The sequence below is a fragment of the Drosophila serrata genome, unplaced genomic scaffold, assembly GCF_035046125.1.
Source record: "Drosophila serrata isolate PLE 108 unplaced genomic scaffold, ASM3504612v1 contig_233, whole genome shotgun sequence".
In the NCBI taxonomy this organism is placed as follows: Eukaryota; Metazoa; Arthropoda; class Insecta; order Diptera; family Drosophilidae; genus Drosophila; species Drosophila serrata.
Genome location: NW_028257131.1, coordinates 759,131 through 779,504, shown reverse-complemented (window position 1 = coordinate 779,504; position 20,374 = coordinate 759,131). Strand labels below are relative to the sequence as shown.

Sequence of the window (20,374 nt, the reverse complement as noted above, 5' to 3'; positions counted from 1 at the left end):
ATCTTAACATTGTATAACACGCGAAGATAGCAAATTCAAATCTTTAAAGTTTGCTATAATAGAAATAAAATTAGAGAAGAAAATAAACTGGAAATGATATAACTAATAACCCCACAATGTATAAATTTCAATAAAACATCTTGGGAATCAATAATTTCATTTGTTTAAAGTGACATTTAAACTGCAGGGTTAAGTGTCAGGGAAATGCGCAAAAGTGACGTGTGAGAAATGGCTTTTAGAGCCTGTCGGAACCGTTAATCGTAAATGCCAAAAAGGGGTAATTCCCCCTGACCCCCCCCCCCAAAACTTTGACATGACATCTCTCCAGATCCATACCCAAAATTCGAATGTCAAAGGGCAAAACTTAATTGCTGAGAAAGGTTGGTTCAGTCCTATTTTGATGTGCCGCCACGACCTCATTTTGGGAGGGGTTGCCCTTGCTTAGCATATATACTTGTATAAATATATGTTTATGTTTGTATACAAGTACATGTATGGTCGATTATTTCAATTTTGCTAATGCAACAAACGCTGCTGGCTGGCTTTCAAAATGCTCAGCTGAGTTCAGTTCCGTTCTAGTTTCCAAAGGGGTTGCCTCCAAACCACATCCCATTTTACCACTCACAAAACTCCAACTGATTTACGAAATGCCAAGAATTTGTCGATTCGATTACGTTGAGTGAGTGCCCCAAAGGTTATCCATCAGGGGGAGAGAGAGAGTGGGGCGTATATATAGGGGAAAACCCCATTAGTAAAATTTATACCATGGCGCACTTTCAATTTTAGTTTTCCCTTCCTTTCCTTCCTCGTTCACTTTTAGCCCCAGAAATTTGGAACGGATATTGGCGCAAAACTTTTATACATTGCTGCAAGTCGTGCTCGCTCGCACATGTAAATATATAAGTGTATATAGTGGCATAAAACCCCGATAAGTTTCAATAGTTGTAAATTTTTGGGCGGGTTTGTATGCCGTTTCCGTTTGCTGTAACACACGTAGGTGGATCTTATCAACGGAAGTGAGAAATGAAACGAAATTACCGCGACACAGTCACAGTTTTCTGTGGTATTTGCAACTATTTTTTGCTGTTGACCTTCACACAATATTGTCAAGGCTAACCGGTTTCGTTGGGAAAATCCACTAAATGCTAATTTTCACCTCTCTGGCAATGGTATTATTGTCTCTAAGAAGCTTATGGATCTATTTCGGCAAAAAAAAAAACTTTGTTAATAATGCATGATGTCAGGTGTTTTCAACAGAAATATGTAACTACCTATAGAAACATTAAAATTGTAATTTAAGCATTATTACTCAGCTCTCTTAATATTTAATATAAGCTTCCCTCTCAGAAATATCAGTTGCCATTACACAAATATTTAAGCCGAATATTCTTTTTTTGAGCATCAAGAACAAAGGAATGCTCAACAGCAAAAAAAAGCAAAATATTATCTTTATTCATCGCTTGTTTACTTAATAATAAATTCTAAAAATACTTCGGCTTTAAATAAGGATTTTTTGGGGTGTTGAATTATCATTATAAGTAAACCGAGAAACTGTCATAAAGCCGCACCTAGTTATCGCATTAAATCAAAACCAATTGAGCATTATTACAAGCACAAATCAATTTAACGCGATTCGACATATAACCCGATGCAATACCATATATTCCACACACACACACACACTCCCCACTGACACATCTTGATTTTTGTTCAATGAATTCTCAAATCGCCAAAGCGTGCAGATAATTTTTATTTAATTGCAGCAGCCACACCACAATCGCACTCGCACACTCGCACGAAATCCAAAACAAACGTGGAAAAATCCAAACAAAAAATCAATTTCTCATGGATTTTTAATGCAAATGCTATTGGCCGTGGCTATGGTTGTGGCTCCCCCCATATGGTCAAGCCCGGTTTGGGCCACACACGCACTCATAGACATATATACCTGTACTCGTGTGTGTGTATATATTCCCACAAGTAGCCGGCAGCAGCTCCATCCATCCCAGAAGGAGGAGGCATGGAGACCGAAACAAACCACAAATTGCGTTGACAAGTGCAGTGCACACACCGCGGGCACACCACCTTGACGCAGGCCGGGATTTATGGATGCGGATCGGAAGGGGAGTGCACCGTGCACCGGGCATGTCAACAACACTGTGACAACGTCAATAATCAGACGCTGAACCCGAAAGACGAAGCTCCAGACGTCGTCATCGTCTCAAGGCGACACTGACAGACGGCAGCAAAGCAAATCAACATCAAAGGAAGTCTAGTCTAGAGAATGGACGAATCAAGAAATACCCTTGGTCAGTTCATAACTAAAGGATAAAGCATGCGAAACTTCATTCTTCGATTAAGTAAACGAAATATCCCAAAGGTTCAGAGAAACTTATTACTATAACTTCAAATCTATCATAGAAAATATGATAGAATGCTGACCTTAAAAGGCATTCGTAATCAAGGTATAATGCTAATTTTATCATCAATCATTTTTTAACACTAATTTAATTATTAAGACTTTGACGTAATAAAATATTACTTAATTCAAAAAGACTTGACTTCCGTTTGCTCTCATTATCTTTTTAGCACAATAAAGGGTATATCTCCCCCCATCAACGAGCTGCACTTCTTTTCATTACTTTTGTTTGGCTTTGACTATTGCGTTGAGCATTTATTTTCTTCGAGTTTTTTGCCTTTTATTTCACATTGTTTGCAGCGACAATTGCAATTGCAATTGCCATAATCAGTGCAAAGTCAGACGCCGACAGACGGCCAAAGACAAAGGCCAAGCCTACTCACTTTCACACAGCGGCCAGAGCCGGGAAAACCTGGGAAAAGGGGGAGGCAAGGTGCAGGGAAAAGCTGGTCAGCGACATTGCCACATTGCCTCATCGATCGAGGCTGAAGTCGAACCAGTTTTACTTCCATCTGTGACGTGACGCATGCAGCGGTGCCATCGAGTTTTCATTTTTCCCCCGGCATTTTGTTTTTAGCTTCTTTTTTTATGCGCTGCACTGAAGCGATGATTTAATCGCATTGGACTTTAGTTTTTTATTTTTCTTTTTTTCCGGACAAACAATTGCTGATCTTGGGCTTCATTAGAAGCAAAGAAAAACAAAAGATGATGATATGTTTGCTTGCCCTTCAAGAGCTTATCGCTAGTGTCTTGCATTTTATTTATGGCATTAAGATTTTCTTAGCAAAAAAAAAACCCGGACTATAGAATGCACTATCTGCAAGGACATTTTGTAGATTAAATGGTATCTTCAAGGCTAGCTCGGCCTAGTTCTTCATGTGTCACTATAATAATCAAATCATCATATATAATCATTACAATTCAGCAATTTATCTTACTTAATATATGACCTCACACGACAGTCGTAATTGATCTGTTCTGTCTAATTCAATATCTCATCGATTGAATAATTAAATAAATTCGATGATCAATCTTATTCAATTTATATTCTTACACAACCTGGTTCCTTCCTCCATTTTTTTTTATAATAAATACGTCACTTTATTGGCTAACTTATAGTTTTTAAAAGGTTTTTAAACCCCAAACCCATTTGCATACAAAACCACATAAAATTGTTATTAATTTCTGTTCGTTCGCTGACTTTTGCTTTTTTTGCTTTTAATTTGACTTTGACTTTTCTCGTGTGTTTTTTCATTTAATAAAAGCATTTTCATGTTTTAATCACTGATCTGCCCCAACAATTTGTTAGTTAATTGCAGCAATTTCACGGATGTTTTGCCTTTTTTTTGTTCCAGCCTCCCATTAATTGGCAGCAGATGTTGGCCCGATGGATGGGGAGTGGCTCATCCCAGTAAAAGGGGGAGTGACAGGTGAGGTAAATTAAGTGCAAATGACTAATAACTGAAGCAGAGCATTGTTTGAAAATTGCTTAAAGTCTGACAATTAAGCTGAGGTCATTCAACAGGTGTGTTATCGAATGTGGGTCAGGTAGAATACAAAACCTTAGAAGATGGGAGGGAGGCAGGGAGGCTGAAACACCGGATTAAGTAGTATCTTAAAGATAAACAAATCCCCGATCTCTGAACCCAACAAAACGAGATTCTTAATCTCGCAGTAATCATAAAGGGCCCGTAAATCTCAGCTAATCTTATCAGGGAAATCCCCTCTTTCAAGTCCAATAATCCATTGAGGTAATAGAACCAGAATTAACTTGTTGTGCTGCAGATATTAGGGACAAACAATGACCTAAGGATCTGGGTACTCGTATACAACATCCAGGTTAATGCATATTCATGTCACTATTTAAACTTAATATTCGAATATTCTCGTGCTGAGATTTTCTATCTTTTTTAACGCCAACGCGCCCAAAGTCACGACCACATCTGGGCCCATCCAAAGAGTGCTTATCAGCAAAAATGGCATTATTATTCTTGGCTTGTCTCTCATTTTTGCGGTTGGATGAAGGCATGGAGATAAGAGCAATTACCATTGCAATTTCTGGAGGCTTCCTACAGGCAGCCATAAAAGTCATAAGACATGCAGCCAACATGCAAAAGATACTCAAAAGAAATTACTACACAGTTAAGCGTTAGAATACTTGATATTTAAGATAGAACATAGATAGTTTTCCTACATTTTAAGAACACAGAAATGATCGACATTTAAAGAACCTTTTTGTTTGTTTTAAATGATTGTTTCTTCTTGGTAAAATCCTATTTAATAACAGAAATGTTTATACTTTACGTTTAATATCAAAAGTGCACTGTATAAAAGCAGCTGTATATGAATATTTAAATGTTTACTCTTGTACGCAGAAGAAGATGAAAGCAAAAACAAATAATTTATGCAAAATGCCATATTTGTATGAGTTTTCCTCCATTGGAATTTCCTGAAAACGGACGCTGAAATTCTTGTTTGTGCGGAAATTAGATTCGAGTTAGTTACATCCTCTGCCTCACTTTTCATCTGACAGATTTATTTCGCTCCAGTTTTCCCTCGAATCGATATACCACACTCAAACACACACACCTCCACTCCGATTCATAAATAATATCCATAATGACACCTTGGGTGCAACTTCCTCTCGATCTGGTGGGTAAGTGGATACCCCGGGTATCTCTATCCCTATTTTATGAGGCTGGTTGACTGGTTGGTTAGCAGCATAAACTGCGCAACATATTGGCAAAAATGTGGGTCAACTGCGAAACCACAACAATAACAATAACACCCAATAAATGCCACGGCAATTGTGTGCCAAGAATGCCGCTGTAGTGTGCGTTGCAATTGTAACTACAAATATATATATGTACATATATATATGCCAGACCTAGTTCCAGACCCAACCCAACTATAGAAAACTGCAAATGAAACGAAGGCGCACCTTAATCATCAGCAACATCATCATCATCATTATCATGAACAATCATAGCGGTTTGTTCATCAATTTTAGTGGATTTTGCTATTCGAAAATTGCGCGAAAAGTTATGCGGATTTCCAGAGTACACACTCCTGGTCTATTAACACTCCAACTAATGCAATTACGCATTAACTAACGTGGAAATTATGCAAGTAAACAGTTTAATTGGGTCGCAATGTGTGGAGGGGCAAAGGGGGGAAGGGGCGAAGAGCCACCGGCAAATGGGGAAGCGGCTAAGTGCATCAGCCAGGTTAATCTGTGGCACGAAAATGGGAACGAGCGCAGCTTTGGACTTAACCGGAATGTATATATACGAATGTATATACTTAATGTAGATAATGCATGCCCCCGCTTTTCCCTCGTGCCACATTATCTCTGCCATTACAGCTGGAAGTGCTAGAAATTATCACATGTACCAACGGAGGAAGAGATATTCGCATTTTATCTCATCCTCCGTTGGTGCATGTGATAATTTCTAATAATAATAATTTTAGAATGAAATTTAATAAAGACAATTAACATTTTATCTTCTTTTACACCTTCTACCTTACTCTGAATACATATATAATATGATTTCACTCCGATAAACAGGCTTACTAACCCCATCATTATGATTAATCTATAGCAGAAGTAAAATAGATCTAAAATATATTATAATATTTATATTCCCGGAACAAATCACAAGCTAACTTATGATTAATAAGCCCCCAGTTAAGCCAAGTTCTCTTCTCCTCGTTAAAATGCACCTAAATTCGCTATATCCACTTAATCTCTTGCCAATTAAAGTTGGCACATCCGAAACAAATTCCCAGAACGGATTGGCCAACCTACAAGCTCTTTGGGCCATAACTGTAACATCAGACAACGCCTAAGCCAAAGCTAACAAGGCTAACAAGGCTAACGAGCCCCTGTGCCAATCTCCTCGGAACTCCTCATGAGCCAAGTGACAGCCCACGCGATTTTCAGCTGTTAACTAAGATACATATTTATGCGGAGACAACAATAACTAAGGAATTTCCCATTTCTGGTCTTTGTGATCTCTGCAATTTCTGTGTCTCTGCCTGTGTGGGAAATCAATTGTTGAAAAAATAAACGCGTCCCAGGCAAAAACAACGCGAGACATTGGGCCTGAGTCGCGGGCCCATGTAATTATTTCAAATGAGTTCACAAAACCGCACAAAAAAGAAAATAAAATAAAATAAATAGAGCCACGAAAAAAAGAGTGTTTGCAAAAGTATTCGAAAAGCCAAACCAATTCAATCCACCTCCGGGTCTTGGCCAAAGTCAAGTGAATATGTGCGGGGGCAGCAAAAATAGTTTCCAATTGCCTTAAAAACATTGCCGAGGTCCCAAAGTTTTCGACCGAAACTTACCTGCAAAAAATAAGAGCAAAGAAAGAAAATACATTTTTAGTAACAATTTATATTGGGGAAAAGTTTCTTCCTGGAAAAGAAAATATAAGAAGAAAGGAGGACGAGGACGGGGACGTGGACGGGAACTGGTTTTGCTTCTGGTCCTGGCCAATGACCCAGCACACACTGACATGGAGGAGAGCAATATCCTCTATCCTTTGTGGCAAACAGTCTGGCACACACTCACTTTCCTGCGGGCACATTGTGCCGGGGAAACTCAAACTAAGCCAGCTCCCTCCACCAGACAAAGGATGCGGCGGCGACGCGGAGGCTTCAGCCTCTGTCCACTTGAGGGCGAGGCCCACCAACATCTTTCATGCGGGGAAGCCCCGCTTCTCAGCCCGGCTTCTCATCTTCGCCTTATTCATCGTCTTCACACAAACCGGAAATGCCCGACAAAACCAAAAAACAGTCAAGAAAAAAACAACAAAAAACAAGAAGGAACAGCAAACAGAGCCGGAAAAGAAGAGCGCAGCACACAGAGTTCAAAATGCGCTTAAAGGAGCAGTTTTCATACAGCCAGCCAGCATTTAAAGTGCAATGTGCCAGGGAATTAAGGTCATATCATATACAAAAGCCACGGCAACAGCAACAGCCACTTCCAAAGGCCCTAAGCCCGCATTCCAGCTTTCAGCCAGCTTTTCTCGCTCTCAGCTGTGTCTATGGTCTATGGACTGGAAACTGATTTGGGAAGCTGCAATCTGAATCTGGAGCTTTAATTTACTTTAAGATGTAACTTTTATTTCATTTCCTAAAAAAAGTCACCTTATTAATTGTAATACTTCAAGTGCCGGGAAATTCCCCTAACAGTTAAAAAGTTCCCCCAAAAGATGAGGTGCATTTTTAAAGCGGGCTGCTTAAAAGTTTTAACAGTTTTAGGGGCGGCTAAACGTAGAGTACTTGTTTTGAATATTCCGCCTTGCTTAAAAGTTTAATCGAATCGCCTGCCTGTCAGCGCTGGAAACTACTGTCCTGTACTGGCGGTGTCCTGTCTGCTGGGTGTCCACGTGGTCGTTCACCCTTGACTTCCTCTCGGCGACAATGTTGGCACTTTTTGTGTTGTTCCTTTCTTTTTTTTGTTTTATGTTTTATTAAACCTTGTTTCATTTTTCCCGCAGGATGTTGGCAAGTTTTCATTGCAGCTGCAAATGCAGCCCGACCACGCGCATATCCTGCCCGAAACACGTCCTGTCTGGAACTGCGGACAATGGACGCGTATCCATGTCACAGTCACCGCAAGTCCGTCAGAAAAAAAAAATCTTGGTTAGCTTGACGCCTCAAATCAAAACTTTTCACATCAACTGCTCCACTGCTCACACACACAAATCAGATTTAAACGCATTCATTAAGCAATTTTCATTTTCATTTTTCACTTTCATATTTTTCACACCACAGCCCGAAAATTTCATCGAGGCCCAATGCAAATTTGTCGTAAATTGTTGTAAATTACTTAAGCCAACCAGCGGAGCAGCAAAAGAGGAAACTTTCACTTGGCCAGGCCAGGCAGGCACACCATCCATCCGGAGGATTGGATGGGAGTGTGAGTGTGGAGCTGGAGGCTTCCTAATGTGGGTCAGGCCCACCCCACCACCGAGAGCATCAAACTCTGCCTCCCATTTTTGGGGGGCAATCTCAAACGGTTCGTGCTTTTGACACTTTGAGTTCAAATGGCAATGCACGCCACGGCAATTTGGTTCCAATCTCAGTCGACGTCCGAGAGATGTGCGCATTGATAAGCGCCGTGAACTTTGAACCCAAAAGCCTTCTGGCACTCAAATTTGATCTCTTCTTTATGTCTCATGCCCCCCTCACAGTGGCTTTTCTGTTGATTTATGGATTATTTTTAGCTTAATTCTTTAGGATAATATTTAAACTTGTTTTGGCTTCTAAAAGGGTTTAGTTATAAGACAAATAATTGAAGAACATTAAATATATAGTACTCAAAACTCTGTACATCTAATACAAATGTATTTTTAAATTCCCTCTTTTTAGTAAGTACATATTTTGTGTTTTTTTTTTGCATTATCAACTGCATTTTTAAAGCCACTCCAAGGAGTGACCACTGTACTGTACTCGGAATCCCCTGCTCCGCCTCAGATTATCAACTGACCGCTCGGTCAGCAGTAAATAGTACCGATGAAGCGCGGTTTTCGGTCAGCAAATAGGCGGCAGAGGAGTCGTGGGATCAGAGGGAATAATGGGAATAATGGAGGCTGGGACCTCGATGAGGTTGTTGATACCGATGACAGCGCCTTCCCTTTGTGCTCTGCGCCGTAACGGAATTCAATGCAAAGAGCACAGCAGCCACAGCACTCGTGATTAGCCCGGAAAGTTATTTTATTTAGTTTATTTATCCAGCCAACTGCTGCTGCTGTGGTTGTTTGCCCTGTTTGCGTTTTACGCTTGACATTTTCCGCCAGAGCTTATCAGAGCCAAACACGACCAAATACGTTCCTAATTAAGGCTCGCTTCGGAGATCCACACATCCAGATCCAGGTCACGTGTATTTACTTCTCTGATTACGTTTTTTTCCTGTCTGCTGCATTCTGGTTATCAGACCCTCGACCCTTTTCCCCTTTCCCCTTTGTGGCACCCGCTCTTATCTCTTATCAGTGAATTCTGTGCTGAAACAAAAGTGAAACGATAAGCAAGGCCAAATGCAAAATGCAGCAGCAGCAGGGGAAAAAAATCTAGAATATGGCTGACAAAGGCCAACTTAAAATGTTACTCGGCCTGGCATGTTCCTAATCTTCTCCCGACACTTTTTAGTTGCAGTGTAGAGCGACGAGGTGGAGGGAGAAGTTCATTAGACAGCACGAAATGTTAATCCGAGTTAATTAAACTTTCAGCCAAAGAACTGTCCAGGTGAACATGAAACTCTGAGACGGATGCCGTAGAAATTTCATATCTAAATATCACTGGGACAACTAAGCCCCTAGGAACTTGGATTTTCCCAGCCATATGAATGTGTCACTTTCTGTGACAATAAATTTCATTAACTTAATTGAATTAAGCAGACAATAATGATAATAGTACGGAATAACCCAACTCGTGTGCTATATTATTGTAATCATGAGTTGAGTTGTCAAAATGATAAGAGAGTTTACTAAAAGGAAGAATTTTTAGCACATCGATTTCTGAGAAAACAACAATTTAAAAATAGCATTTATGAGAGCCATATTATTATCTTTTTAAATAAATTATTTCCATATTTCTTTTGCTCTTGAGCTTTAAAGTTTTAAAGTTCAGAACTCTAAGCTTAAAACTAAGTTTACATGAAAAATTCAAAATTTCCAACCTGGCTAAAAGTGTGTATCCCTTATAATTGTGTTCCTTTATGCGAAATTTTATCAACCCTTGGCCAAAAAGTCATTCCAGCGTTATTCATATGGAGTCATGACCATGAATAATGTCAGTTAATTATGCTCCATGTGTGTGTATGAATCAGACCCAGAGTGTGTGACTATGTGGCGGGATTTTCATAAATAAATTTGCACTTAACAAATGAGCAACATAAGCAAATTGTTGCTAAGCGCAGCAGCAACAGGCGGCGGGGAAATTGCAGCCCGGGGGGAGGGATATGAAGAAAACAGAAGGAAAAACAACAAGGAAGTCCGTGAAACAAAGCATGGCTCAATGGGAGAGCAAAGATAGCAGCAATTTGAGCTGCCAGACAAGGGCGAGCAACAACGACAAGAATAGCAGCCATCCGAATGGCGGAATTAAATTTTAATTTTAATCGCCAAAAAAGAATAAACAGAACAAACACATGGAGCCATACAAGGAAGCGACTTATTCATCCCATATGTACATATGTATATGCATGTATTTATGTACATTTGTATGTACACATAATGGGGATCGGCGTGCAGACAAATAAATTTCCAAGCAGAAGGCAAACGGCCGCTGTGCAGCGCATCAGAAAATGCAAGCGCACAGCTGCGGTGCAAATATTAGTAGTCTCCACACAAAGGCAACAAGTGAGTCTAATTAAATAAATATTTTCAGAGCAAACATAATAAAATATAAAGAGAAATGCACTTCCTCATGACTAAGGGACTAACATGCACTTCTTAATTATTACAAGAGTGACACATTTGTACTAATTTGTTTAATAAATCATTATACTTACGTATAGTAAAAAGATCTTGCTACATTAGCCATCCTCCAATTAAATATATACTGGATCTTATGGGAATTAGTTACAATGACCATATTTCTCTGTCCCCAGCTGTACACGCATCGTGGAATTTAATAAACACCGAACACAGAACAAAACAGAACCGAACGCAGGCATAAAGGCTGCGGATTTGTACATAAATCCCAGCGAGACGATCGCCAGAGCCTCAACAACAACAGCCATGGAACCCAAACAACAACAACAACAACATGTTGAACAGGTCGCGGACTTCAGGTAAAACGGACAAGGGACAACTACTACAGCAACAACAACATCAGGCGGCAGGAAGTATGCAAGTGCGAGCGAGATGGCGTCGATAAGTGCCACTGATAAATATCGATAAATGGGCAAACAGCGCAGGTAGTGGAAAAGACCAGAAAAACACCAAAGGAAAACTGAAGCGGCTGAGTAGGGGTTAAAAAGATGACGAGGGGGGAGGGCGAGGGCGCGACAGAATAACAACGAAAACAACAAACCAAAAATCCAGAATAACCAAAAAAGAAACAACCAAAACAGCGAGCCACAACACAAATGTAAAAAATGCAACAAGAAGAACCTGCTTGTAACGCAACAACAAGGCGAGAGGGAGAAGGCAACAAGAACACGAAAAACAACGCGACAAAGTAATGGAAAAAATTGTTAGAGGCAAGAGTCTAAAATTAAAACAAGCGCGAAGGAGATAGACATACAGAGAAAGAGAAGGATGGAGAGCCAGAACGAGTTAGCGGGAGCGAGCAGGAGAGTGCAACGTATGCAGTTATTTATGTAGGCGCAGCAGCAGCAATTGTTGTTGTTGCTTGCTTGCCATTTTGGAGGCCCGCACAGATGAAAAGTCGGAAAATCGTGTAGAAAATCAAATTGCAAAGTCAAACTCCACTTGGACCGTAATGTTGTTGCTTTCGCTTGTTATTTGTTGTTATTGTTTTTGTTATTTTTGCTGCAATCGTGATGTCAGGGCGCATGCGTTAAAAACCGAATTGCCGCTTTCCTATTTAGCCGTCATCTCAACAATGTTATGGCGTCGCAGCATCCATGCCGCCTAAAGGGTATCCCCATTCCGCCACAATGTTGGCAACAGTTTCCTTCAAGGGCTTTCCACTTTACTTTACATTTTCCCTTTAAAACCCGCCCGACGCTTGGAAGTGGACGGAAATAGAAAGCGGCTATCGAAAACTAGTCATCTGTTAATCCAACTGGAAAAAGGGTATCACGAGGATTGAATTAAGTGGGCTTTAGGCTCGCATACCCCTTGTAGGGCGGGTATATCAAAATGGTGGTACTATGGGTAACAATTAAACCACAGGCAAAACCATAAATTTGATAAAAACGGCTGATAAAATCACTGAAACAATTTAGCATATGCTCGTGTTTCCCTGTTATATTACGAAAAATTGAGTTAGATCAAATAAACAAACTCTTATCAAGAATTTTTGTTAGATAAAAGGTAATAATCTTTTCGAAAGCACCCTATTATGATAATATTTTGTCGAGTTTTCCCTTTATAGCATGTTATCGAACTAAATTGTATGTTTTTTTTCCTTTTTATTGATCTGTTTTGTCCTTTCACTTTCACTTATTTTCTCGTGTATTAATTTAAATATTTGGTTTTTTTTAATTTTAGTAATATCTTACTTGTTCTCAGTTTTAATATTCTCAAACTATGCAAAGGGTATGAAAAAAACTCTCTTCCAACAGTTTAACTATTTGGGTAAATTTTGTGTTTCATTTGGGGAAAACGCACACGAAATATATGCGGCAGTGCGTTCCAGAGTTTATAGAACTCCTGAAGGTTTCGGTGGTGGAGACAGTGCTGATGTTGGTGGTGGTGCAGCCGAAGGGGGTGTTTTTGTCCCAGCTGGGGGTTGCTTCACTTTGGTGCTCCCTCTCCAAACGAAGAAATGGAGGCGGAGGGCAAGAGAAGCAGTGACAAAATGCGCACATATAAATAGAATCTTGCATTGCGACGTAGTAGCGATTAACGAAAAAAAAAAGTACAACAAGAAAAGAACACACGAGGAAAACAATTATAAATTGCGTTATAATTTCAGTGATATGAAAGCGGTGGGAACGTTTATCAGTCAGCGGTTTGGGGTCTGGGGTTCATTAGACCCGAATGCAACGCAAATCCAAGTTCTATATACGAAGTACATTCAACAATAAACACTGTCTGTGACGGACATGGACGCTAATTGGGCTGTCAAACGGGTTAATGACACCGATATCAGTGCCGGGCGGGTCTGATTGATAGGAAGAGCTCTTTGAAATGGTGAAACTGTATTTTAGAAAGTCTATCCAGCTAATATTTCATAAATAATTGAAATGTGTATAAATTAAACTTATGCGAAATTTAAATAGTGGAATATACAACAATGATATATAAACACTAAGAGAGCTGTCTGAACCAACCGTTATAGATCATCAGGAAATGTTTATATCTGCATGAATAATATTAATTACTACTTAATTATTGACAATTACTTACCGTTTCACCATTTTGTTGGTTACCCCCGAGTTGTTTTCCTGCTGAGTGCCAATATCAACGGATCTGTTATAATCCAGTTTTGATGTAAAGATTTTAATGCGACGGAAATTAATTTTGCCGATCTTTTTGGTAAACCTTTAAAGTAATCAACGGAGATATGCATAAGTTGTGTTATTATTTCATTTTTAATTGCTGTTTGCAACGCGTCGACGACTTTTACTTCCTAGAATTGGAAGGCGGAACATTCAGGGGGCGCAGCGCAGCAGGAGTCCAATTGGAAAACAAAGCGGCCAAGAAAACAAGAAAAAGAACAACAAAAAAATGGAAGAGCGAGAGCGAAATGAATGCCTCAAATGAAGTATGTACATAATTTTATTTATATTTCATGCGTTAATTGCTTTGCTTTTTATTATTCTGCTGCTGCTGCTGCGACGCAAACGCAACGCTTTAATATGTATTCTTGTTGTTGTTTTTTTGTTTGTTTCTTATTTCGTTGCACGGAAAAGCACTTTATTGATCCGCTTTCGCCGTAATTATATTCACGTTTCTGCATTGAGTGGAAAACGGCGGAGATTAGCACGCAATATGAATGCACTTTAGATTCTTCTCCCCTTCTCCAATCCTCCGCCGCTTTTCCGCTTTTCCACTTTCCTTGCGGCGCTTAGTCACTCGCACACACACACAAAATATTCACACTCTGCCAGCGATTTGCATTCGCATTTTCATTTTTACCTCTCGAACGCGATTTATTCTGCAATTTCTGCCCTGCCCCCGCTTTTATTTATATTTCTGCTATATTGCACACTGAGGGACTTGGATTTTCCCGTGTTATTTATCTATACACATAAACAAAGCTCGCGGCGTTTGGCTTTTCCGCATCTCGCGCGCGTTCTCGGTTTAATTTCGCTTTGGTTTTGAACGCCTTGGCAATTTTCGAATCGCTGCGGCTTTATATCACCTCCGTGTTATTTTTGTTGTTAATTGTTAACAATAAAACAGAGGAGCAACAACAAATACAACGATGCGTGATGAGACAGTGCGGGCGGTGGTTTTTTTTGCTTTGGAAATTGAAGTGAGACTAGCGATGGTGGTTCGCTATCGATACATATTCAATAATCGATATATTTAGTTATATTTGTATCGATATATTGTATCGATATCCGTAGTTGTATTCTTTTAATTCAAGAGTTTTTAAAATGTATATTTTTCTGTTTGTTATAAAAAAACAAATCTTTTTTTTTATACGACGCTTTTTTCAAAGTGGCTTGAGACTAGCAGTGTTGGTAGTTTAGCTTATTTCAGGCTAGAGCAATGGAGGTTAAGAAACATCGAAGTATCGAAGACAAAGAATTAAAAAACCATGAAAGTTTTGTTTTAAGAAAAATAATATTGTCTTGAATTAAAATCATCACATATATATTAAGATTAAAGGTAATATGGTATCGTACTTTTTAATAAGCATTAGTTTTTTTATGACATTAGTTTTCAGTCCTTCGCGACGATCGGATTTGATTTGTCCTGCTTTCTTAACCATCATCAGATAAATATGTAAAAACATAGTTTATAAACATTTTTTTAACACATCGCATGTCATTATCTAATATCGATGTTTCCGAATTGATTATTTATAAGCATTACATGATGATGGTTTGCTATCGATATGTATCAATATCGGTTAAAAGTTATTAAAATTATTCATATAATAACACGCCGGACACATGATGTCTATCTACTGTTTTTATGCCTTAAAATGTAATACATCTTAAACAAGAATTTCAGAGGCGTTATTTTATTTATTAATTATTTTTTTATTCCTATTTATGGCGGAACTGGGTGTACTTAAAAAACTTTGTCGATCTCGAAAACAGCACCCACTGTTAATGAAATTACAAGAATATGTATTTTAAGCAAAGAATTGAAAGTCTCTAAAAATGAAATATAAAACTCCGTAATCGGCTAAAAGTGGGGCCATTTTCTTAATTGTCTGAAAACACCCAAACACGAAGTCTCGGATTCCTCTGGAGTTAAAGAAATTATCCGAGCCAAGGAATACACTAGCCCTTTTTGAACTACGAATTAACAGTATATATTTTGCAATGCCATACTACGATCACACGGGCGGTGCTCCAGTGGCCAACCCAGCTTATCGGCTACGAATCTTACGACTATTATAAAGGTTTAATGCGTTATGTGGATCAGAGCGGTGGGCTTAGTGGGTGCTCAGAACTCGCTGCTCTTGCCGTCGCAGGCCACGATTTTCACCTTGTCCACCTTGACGAACTCGTGCACCTCCCGGAACTCCACATCGTTGAGCATCAGTGTCCAGACATTGTCGCAGAAGCGGTACGTGTTCAGTTTGCCAGCCTTGAAGGTAACCCGGGCCTTGACCCGCTGGTTGAGGGCGTTGTTGATGCTCTTGTCGAACTGCAGAAGCACCTTGAAGGCCAATCCAGGTGTGATCTGTCCGTACTGCAAGACGAAAACTCAGGATTACATTTCGATGCTCCCGCCAGCTGCTACCATTTTGTAGGCTAGCAAACTCTTACCTGAATCAGCTCGTCGAGGCTCTCCTGCAGCGTGTTACCCAGCGTGGTGTTGCGGTATAGTTGGTAGGACATGGTGGCTCTGTTTATTTGTGTTTATTGTTTTTTTAATAAATTTTCACAAAGAACGGAAAAATGCAGGCGAAGCTAGGGCTACAACAACATTCGATGATTTTAATAAAGAATCGATACATAAATATCGCATAAGTCTTAGCGACCGCATTATATCGATAAATTATACCGTCTGGTTGTACCATTTAATTTTTGCAAATATAACAAAATTTAAGTAAATTATATTATTATACACAGAAACTATTTAATTTAAACAAATAAAAAACAAAATTGTCGATGCTTGCAGTATTTTAATTATTGCTAGTTTCATTAACAACCACTAGAGGGTTGTAAATTATTCCTCGAGGGGGCGCTGCAGTTGCTAGACCGTTACGTTTAAAAATTAAAAAAGAATATCAGGGGAAGCGAATAGCTCTTCTGATGTACTGTGGGGTATGAAAGGTATGAAATTAAGAGATAATGCAAATATGCTGAGAAACCAAATAATGATTTTGTATCCTTTGTTTCTTTGGCAGCAAAATGCTATATTTATTCACCCGATCAGGCTTGTTTCGCTTATAATCTATTAGTAATGCAAAGAAGACTTTATAAATAGTTTCAGTGCTCGAAAACTGGTTTTCGCAAACTTACGTACCTGACATAATTGACTTGGCTTGTGATGCTGATCAGGAAAAAAAACTTTATACTTTATAAGGTTGAAGATTCCACCCACTATATATGCACCCTTTGACCAATGAGTATAAAAATAAAATACATCATCCCAGAAATTGTGCAAAAACCACCATAATAAAATACTCGACTGTGCAAATAATAATCAATCAAGCAAGCGTATATATGCATATTTGGGAAAGGTGATTTCCCTGTTATCAGTCAATCTCATGTGCTTACCCTGTCTGTAGACGCTTGAGCTTAGGTTTGAACAGATAAAGAAACCGGCATTAAAGATGCAAACGAATTGAATAAATTCAATAAACAGATTTCAGTCTCATCGGAATCACCGCTCGACGCAGTTCAAAAATTATAAGATGAGTAAGTGGGTTCTCGCCGTACTGCTCCTGTGGAGCTATTACATTGCTGGAATATCTGGAGAAGAAGGTAAGCGTTCTGCTTTAAATAAATATTTTGAGATTTTTTGTTTGTTTTCTTTGAAAAATTCCCAAAACATGAGATTATTGGGGGCACTGCAGCCCATCCCAAAAAGTTCCCTGCGGCAGCACGTCTGGGTTATCGCGACAAAACACGGAATCAAACCACATGGTTCTGCGGTGGAACATTGATTAGCAAGCGAGTGATTTTGACGGCTGCCCACTGCTTCTACTCGGATATGTAAGTGCTTAATAATTAAAAATTCACTAAACTGTAATTTAAAAAACATATATATCCAGTGGATCGGTGAATGTGGTGCGATTGGGAGAACTTGTGTTCGGCAGCGACAAAGACGATGCCCAGCCGGAGGATTTCGATGTACTGAAAACGAGGGAGCATCCTGAATTCAAATATCCCGTACTCTACAATGACATAGGACTCGTCCATTTGAGTCGGGATGTAGTATTTAATCAGTACAAGATTCCCGCCTGCCTGCCCTACACCAGCGGACAGCAGCTTCGATACTTCATTGCCATCGGCTGGGGCCTGACACACGCTGCCCGAGGTCAGCAGTCCAAGGAACTGAGAAGGGTGGACCTTCAAAACTATGGAGTGGCATGCGAGCGGACCACAGAACCGTTCGAGGAGCTGCCCAATGGATTCAGTGAACTGACCCAGTTGTGTGTAGGATCTCCACAGCACAAGGACACCTGCAACGGCGACTCGGGAGGACCCCTGCTCATTCGTCATATCGGTAAAGGATGCGCCTACCAAGTCCTTGGTATAACTTCAGTGGGCATAGCCTGTGATACTCCGGGCATTCCCAGTTTGTACACAAAGGTTTACCACTACCTCGAATGGATACGAACTAATATGAATGCTATTTAAATTCTAAATAATTATTAAACCATTAGTGAAATTAATAAATAATTGCATAGGGAAAAGATCTTCATAAAAATGTATGACTTGACAATAAAACGCAACAATTTTTCCATTTAGTTCTCTTTTGTTTTTACTTCTTATTTGTTTTGTGTGTGGTTTTCCGCTAAGAGTGATTTCGTTTCTTGTTTTTCCGTTTTACAATTATAATTTTACAATAGTTTCAACTAAATAAATAATAACAATTTATAAATATAATTTCTCTTACTTCCTTCCTTCCCGTACATCGCATGCTCGGCTTGTTTATAAATAATTTGATCGCTTCCAGTTCTAAACAACACTTTCGGGCATAAACAATAAATGGAAAAATCAGTGCTGGCTGATTTTTTTGCTTTTGATTTGATGTTTAATTTGCTTTCTTGATCATTACGCGGTGTGTTCAACTTAGTGGCTATAAATACCAGCTAATGCTACCTAAATACATATATATATAAATATATAAAAATAAAGGTCGAGTCTACAAATTGCAACGAAACAACAAAAAAAACCTATAGAAACCGAGGATCTATATGCAATAAATAAATACTTAAGTACTAACATCAGTAGCTTTGTGGTGTTCACTATGTACAAAACAATGTCCAGTTGTCTAAGAAGCCAAAAAACCGATTTGCTTATTATGTTTAGAACCCCTTCTCTCATCATTTTTGTAACTCGATTTCCATTAACATCTCTTGCTGTTTTATTGTCTATTTCAAAGCGCCGCCCGGCGCGACGCAACTAAGCGGGGGAGTCTGGCTGTGAATCTGGTAAAGAATACATACGAAACAAACTCCGGCGGCTGAGGATGACATCTATACGTATAACACTAAACACTATACTCTGGTATCGTATGTATGGATAGCTTTTGGGATAACCCCTACTCGACTACTTGTGCCCGATGACGAGCGTGTAGTTGGCTGTGCTGACTGTCGACGACAACGCCGACAGTGCTGGTCATTTGGCCAGCTTGAGGATCTCAGTTCGGCCAGTCGCAGTGGCTGTCGCAGTTGCTCCCACTCCCACTCCCACTCCCACTGCCGCTCCAGTTATCGGTCCAACTCCCGATCCCGTTGCCGGTGGAGCCGGTGCAATGCGTATGGGCTTGGCTCGCTGTTGCTGCTGAGTGAAGAGGCCACTCAGTGTGGCCGCTGTGCTGGCGGTCAGCATCATGCTGGAGCCACCACTTGTGTTGCTGGCCTGGCGCTTGCTCCGCGCCAGTCCATTTATTTTGTTGTTCGTTGAAGAGGGCGACTGCTGCTGCTGCTGCTGCTGAAGATGATATTGTTGTTGGCCGCCAATTATGGCTGAAGCAGCGGCACCAGCAGCCGCTGCTGATGAGGATGAGGATGAGGATGTGGCTGTGGCTGCGGCTGCAGCGGGTGTCGAGGAGGCTGAAATGTTATCCAACTCAGTCATTGCTTCTTGTATGGCCCGCTCGAGTTGCGAGTTCAGTTTGCGGCTCCTTTCGTGAGGTGTGTGTTGTATGTGGTTGAGTTTTTGGTTTCAGAGGTTGGTTTGTTGGTTCGGGTATTCGGGTATTCGTTGGGGTTGTTGGTTGGTCATGATGATGATGATGATGATATTGCATACACACACATGGAGTTACACACACGTTGGGGTGTTGGCAGAGGGCAGGGTTTAATTTCAGGTTTTGGTTCAGCGCATTAAAAATAAAGAAACAAGAATATTAATTAGCAAAATTAAAAGAGTCAATGTGTGTAAATAATTAATAAATTAACTAAATATGCATTTAAATGCCAATTTAATTGATAAATATCAGAAATGTAAAACAAATCAGAAATCTAGCTACTTTTGTCCAAGGCTAAGCAAATGTAAAGGCTGCAAATAAATAAACTACAAAATAATCTAAATTGCACATTTAAAAATTGCAAAAATTAACTACAATTCTATGAAAACTTAACTACAACAATATCAAAAATTTGTTTTTGCAAAACATTGTAATGAAAAAACAATATCTAAATAAAAATACTCAGGAATTCAACGATATACACAAAGGGGTGCCACAAAAACAACTGTGCTAAGATGTACAAAAATATTCTAAAGGATTCCATAAAATAAAGCATGAGGGGTTAGAACTATCAATAATTATAATACCCTGTAAGGGTATTAAGATTGGGATAAACAATTTTAAAGTAGATTTAGAAATATTTCTGTGGCATCCTTAATAAAAAAATAATAACAAGATTGAGCTACATTGCTGGTGTTCTGGTGCTCCACCTAAAGACAAAGGTTCCCTCAAATCCACTTGCTGTCCCTGAAAGCTA

At 39.5% G+C, this 20,374-nt stretch overlaps 4 protein-coding genes across 10 annotated transcripts in view; 1 reads left to right on the top strand and 3 right to left on the bottom strand.

Moving 5' to 3' along the window:
• Window positions 1–14,584, bottom strand: part of Pli (E3 ubiquitin-protein ligase pellino) — a 31,829-nt gene extending 17,245 nt beyond the window's left edge. The window contains exons 1-2 of one of the 2 annotated variants that reach the window (XM_020957614.2): window positions 14,203–14,584; window positions 13,471–13,605 (exon numbers count right to left, since the gene is read on the bottom strand). In XM_020957614.2, the coding sequence (XP_020813273.2) occupies window positions 13,471–13,481 (11 nt within the window). In that variant the 5' untranslated portion in view covers window positions 13,482–13,605; window positions 14,203–14,584. Of the gene's footprint in view, window positions 1–13,470; window positions 13,694–14,202 lie in introns of both variants that reach the window. The other variant, XM_086830285.1, reaches the window with a different exon arrangement.
• A 947-nt stretch (window positions 14,585–15,531) lies between these two features.
• On the bottom strand, window positions 15,532–16,142 carry TfIIA-S (general transcription factor IIA subunit 2). The gene is made up of 2 exons (XM_020957617.2): window positions 16,017–16,142; window positions 15,532–15,939 (listed from the first exon to the last, which is right to left on the bottom strand). Exons 1-2 carry the CDS (start codon window positions 16,086–16,088, stop codon window positions 15,691–15,693), a joined length of 321 nt encoding a protein of 106 aa, XP_020813276.1. The 5' UTR covers window positions 16,089–16,142; the 3' UTR covers window positions 15,532–15,690.
• An 886-nt stretch (window positions 16,143–17,028) lies between these two features.
• LOC110188065 (serine protease snk-like) lies at window positions 17,029–18,169 on the top strand. The gene is made up of 3 exons (XM_020957615.2): window positions 17,029–17,180; window positions 17,252–17,411; window positions 17,471–18,169. Exons 1-3 carry the CDS (start codon window positions 17,111–17,113, stop codon window positions 18,057–18,059), a joined length of 819 nt encoding a protein of 272 aa, XP_020813274.2. The 5' UTR covers window positions 17,029–17,110; the 3' UTR covers window positions 18,060–18,169.
• The window catches only part of sba (six-banded), a 30,339-nt gene continuing 28,122 nt past the window's right edge, over window positions 18,158–20,374 (bottom strand). For 3 of the 6 annotated variants that reach the window (XM_086830277.1, XM_086830275.1, XM_086830276.1), the window contains exon 9: window positions 18,158–19,480. In XM_086830277.1, the coding sequence (XP_086686403.1) occupies window positions 19,044–19,480 (437 nt within the window). In that variant the 3' untranslated portion in view covers window positions 18,158–19,043. Of the gene's footprint in view, window positions 19,552–20,374 lie in introns of all 6 variants that reach the window. The other 3 variants (XM_086830278.1, XM_086830273.1, XM_086830279.1) reach the window with 1 other exon arrangement.

Excerpts from the sequence above, each read along its gene's own strand:
- LOC110188065 (XM_020957615.2), top strand. The coding sequence starts at position 17,111 with ATGAGTAAGTGGGTTCTCGCCGTACTGCTCCTGTGGAGCTATTACATT. Across the intron at positions 17,181-17,251 it reads TGGAATATCTGGAGAAGAAG|AGATTATTGGGGGCACTGCA; the intron begins GTAAGCGTTCTG and ends TCCCAAAACATG. Across the intron at positions 17,412-17,470 it reads CACTGCTTCTACTCGGATAT|TGGATCGGTGAATGTGGTGC; the intron begins GTAAGTGCTTAA and ends ATATATATCCAG.
- TfIIA-S (XM_020957617.2), bottom strand. The coding sequence starts at position 16,088 with ATGTCCTACCAACTATACCGCAACACCACGCTGGGTAACACGCTGCAG. Across the intron at positions 15,940-16,016 it reads GCCTCGACGAGCTGATTCAG|TACGGACAGATCACACCTGG; the intron begins GTAAGAGTTTGC and ends TTCGTCTTGCAG.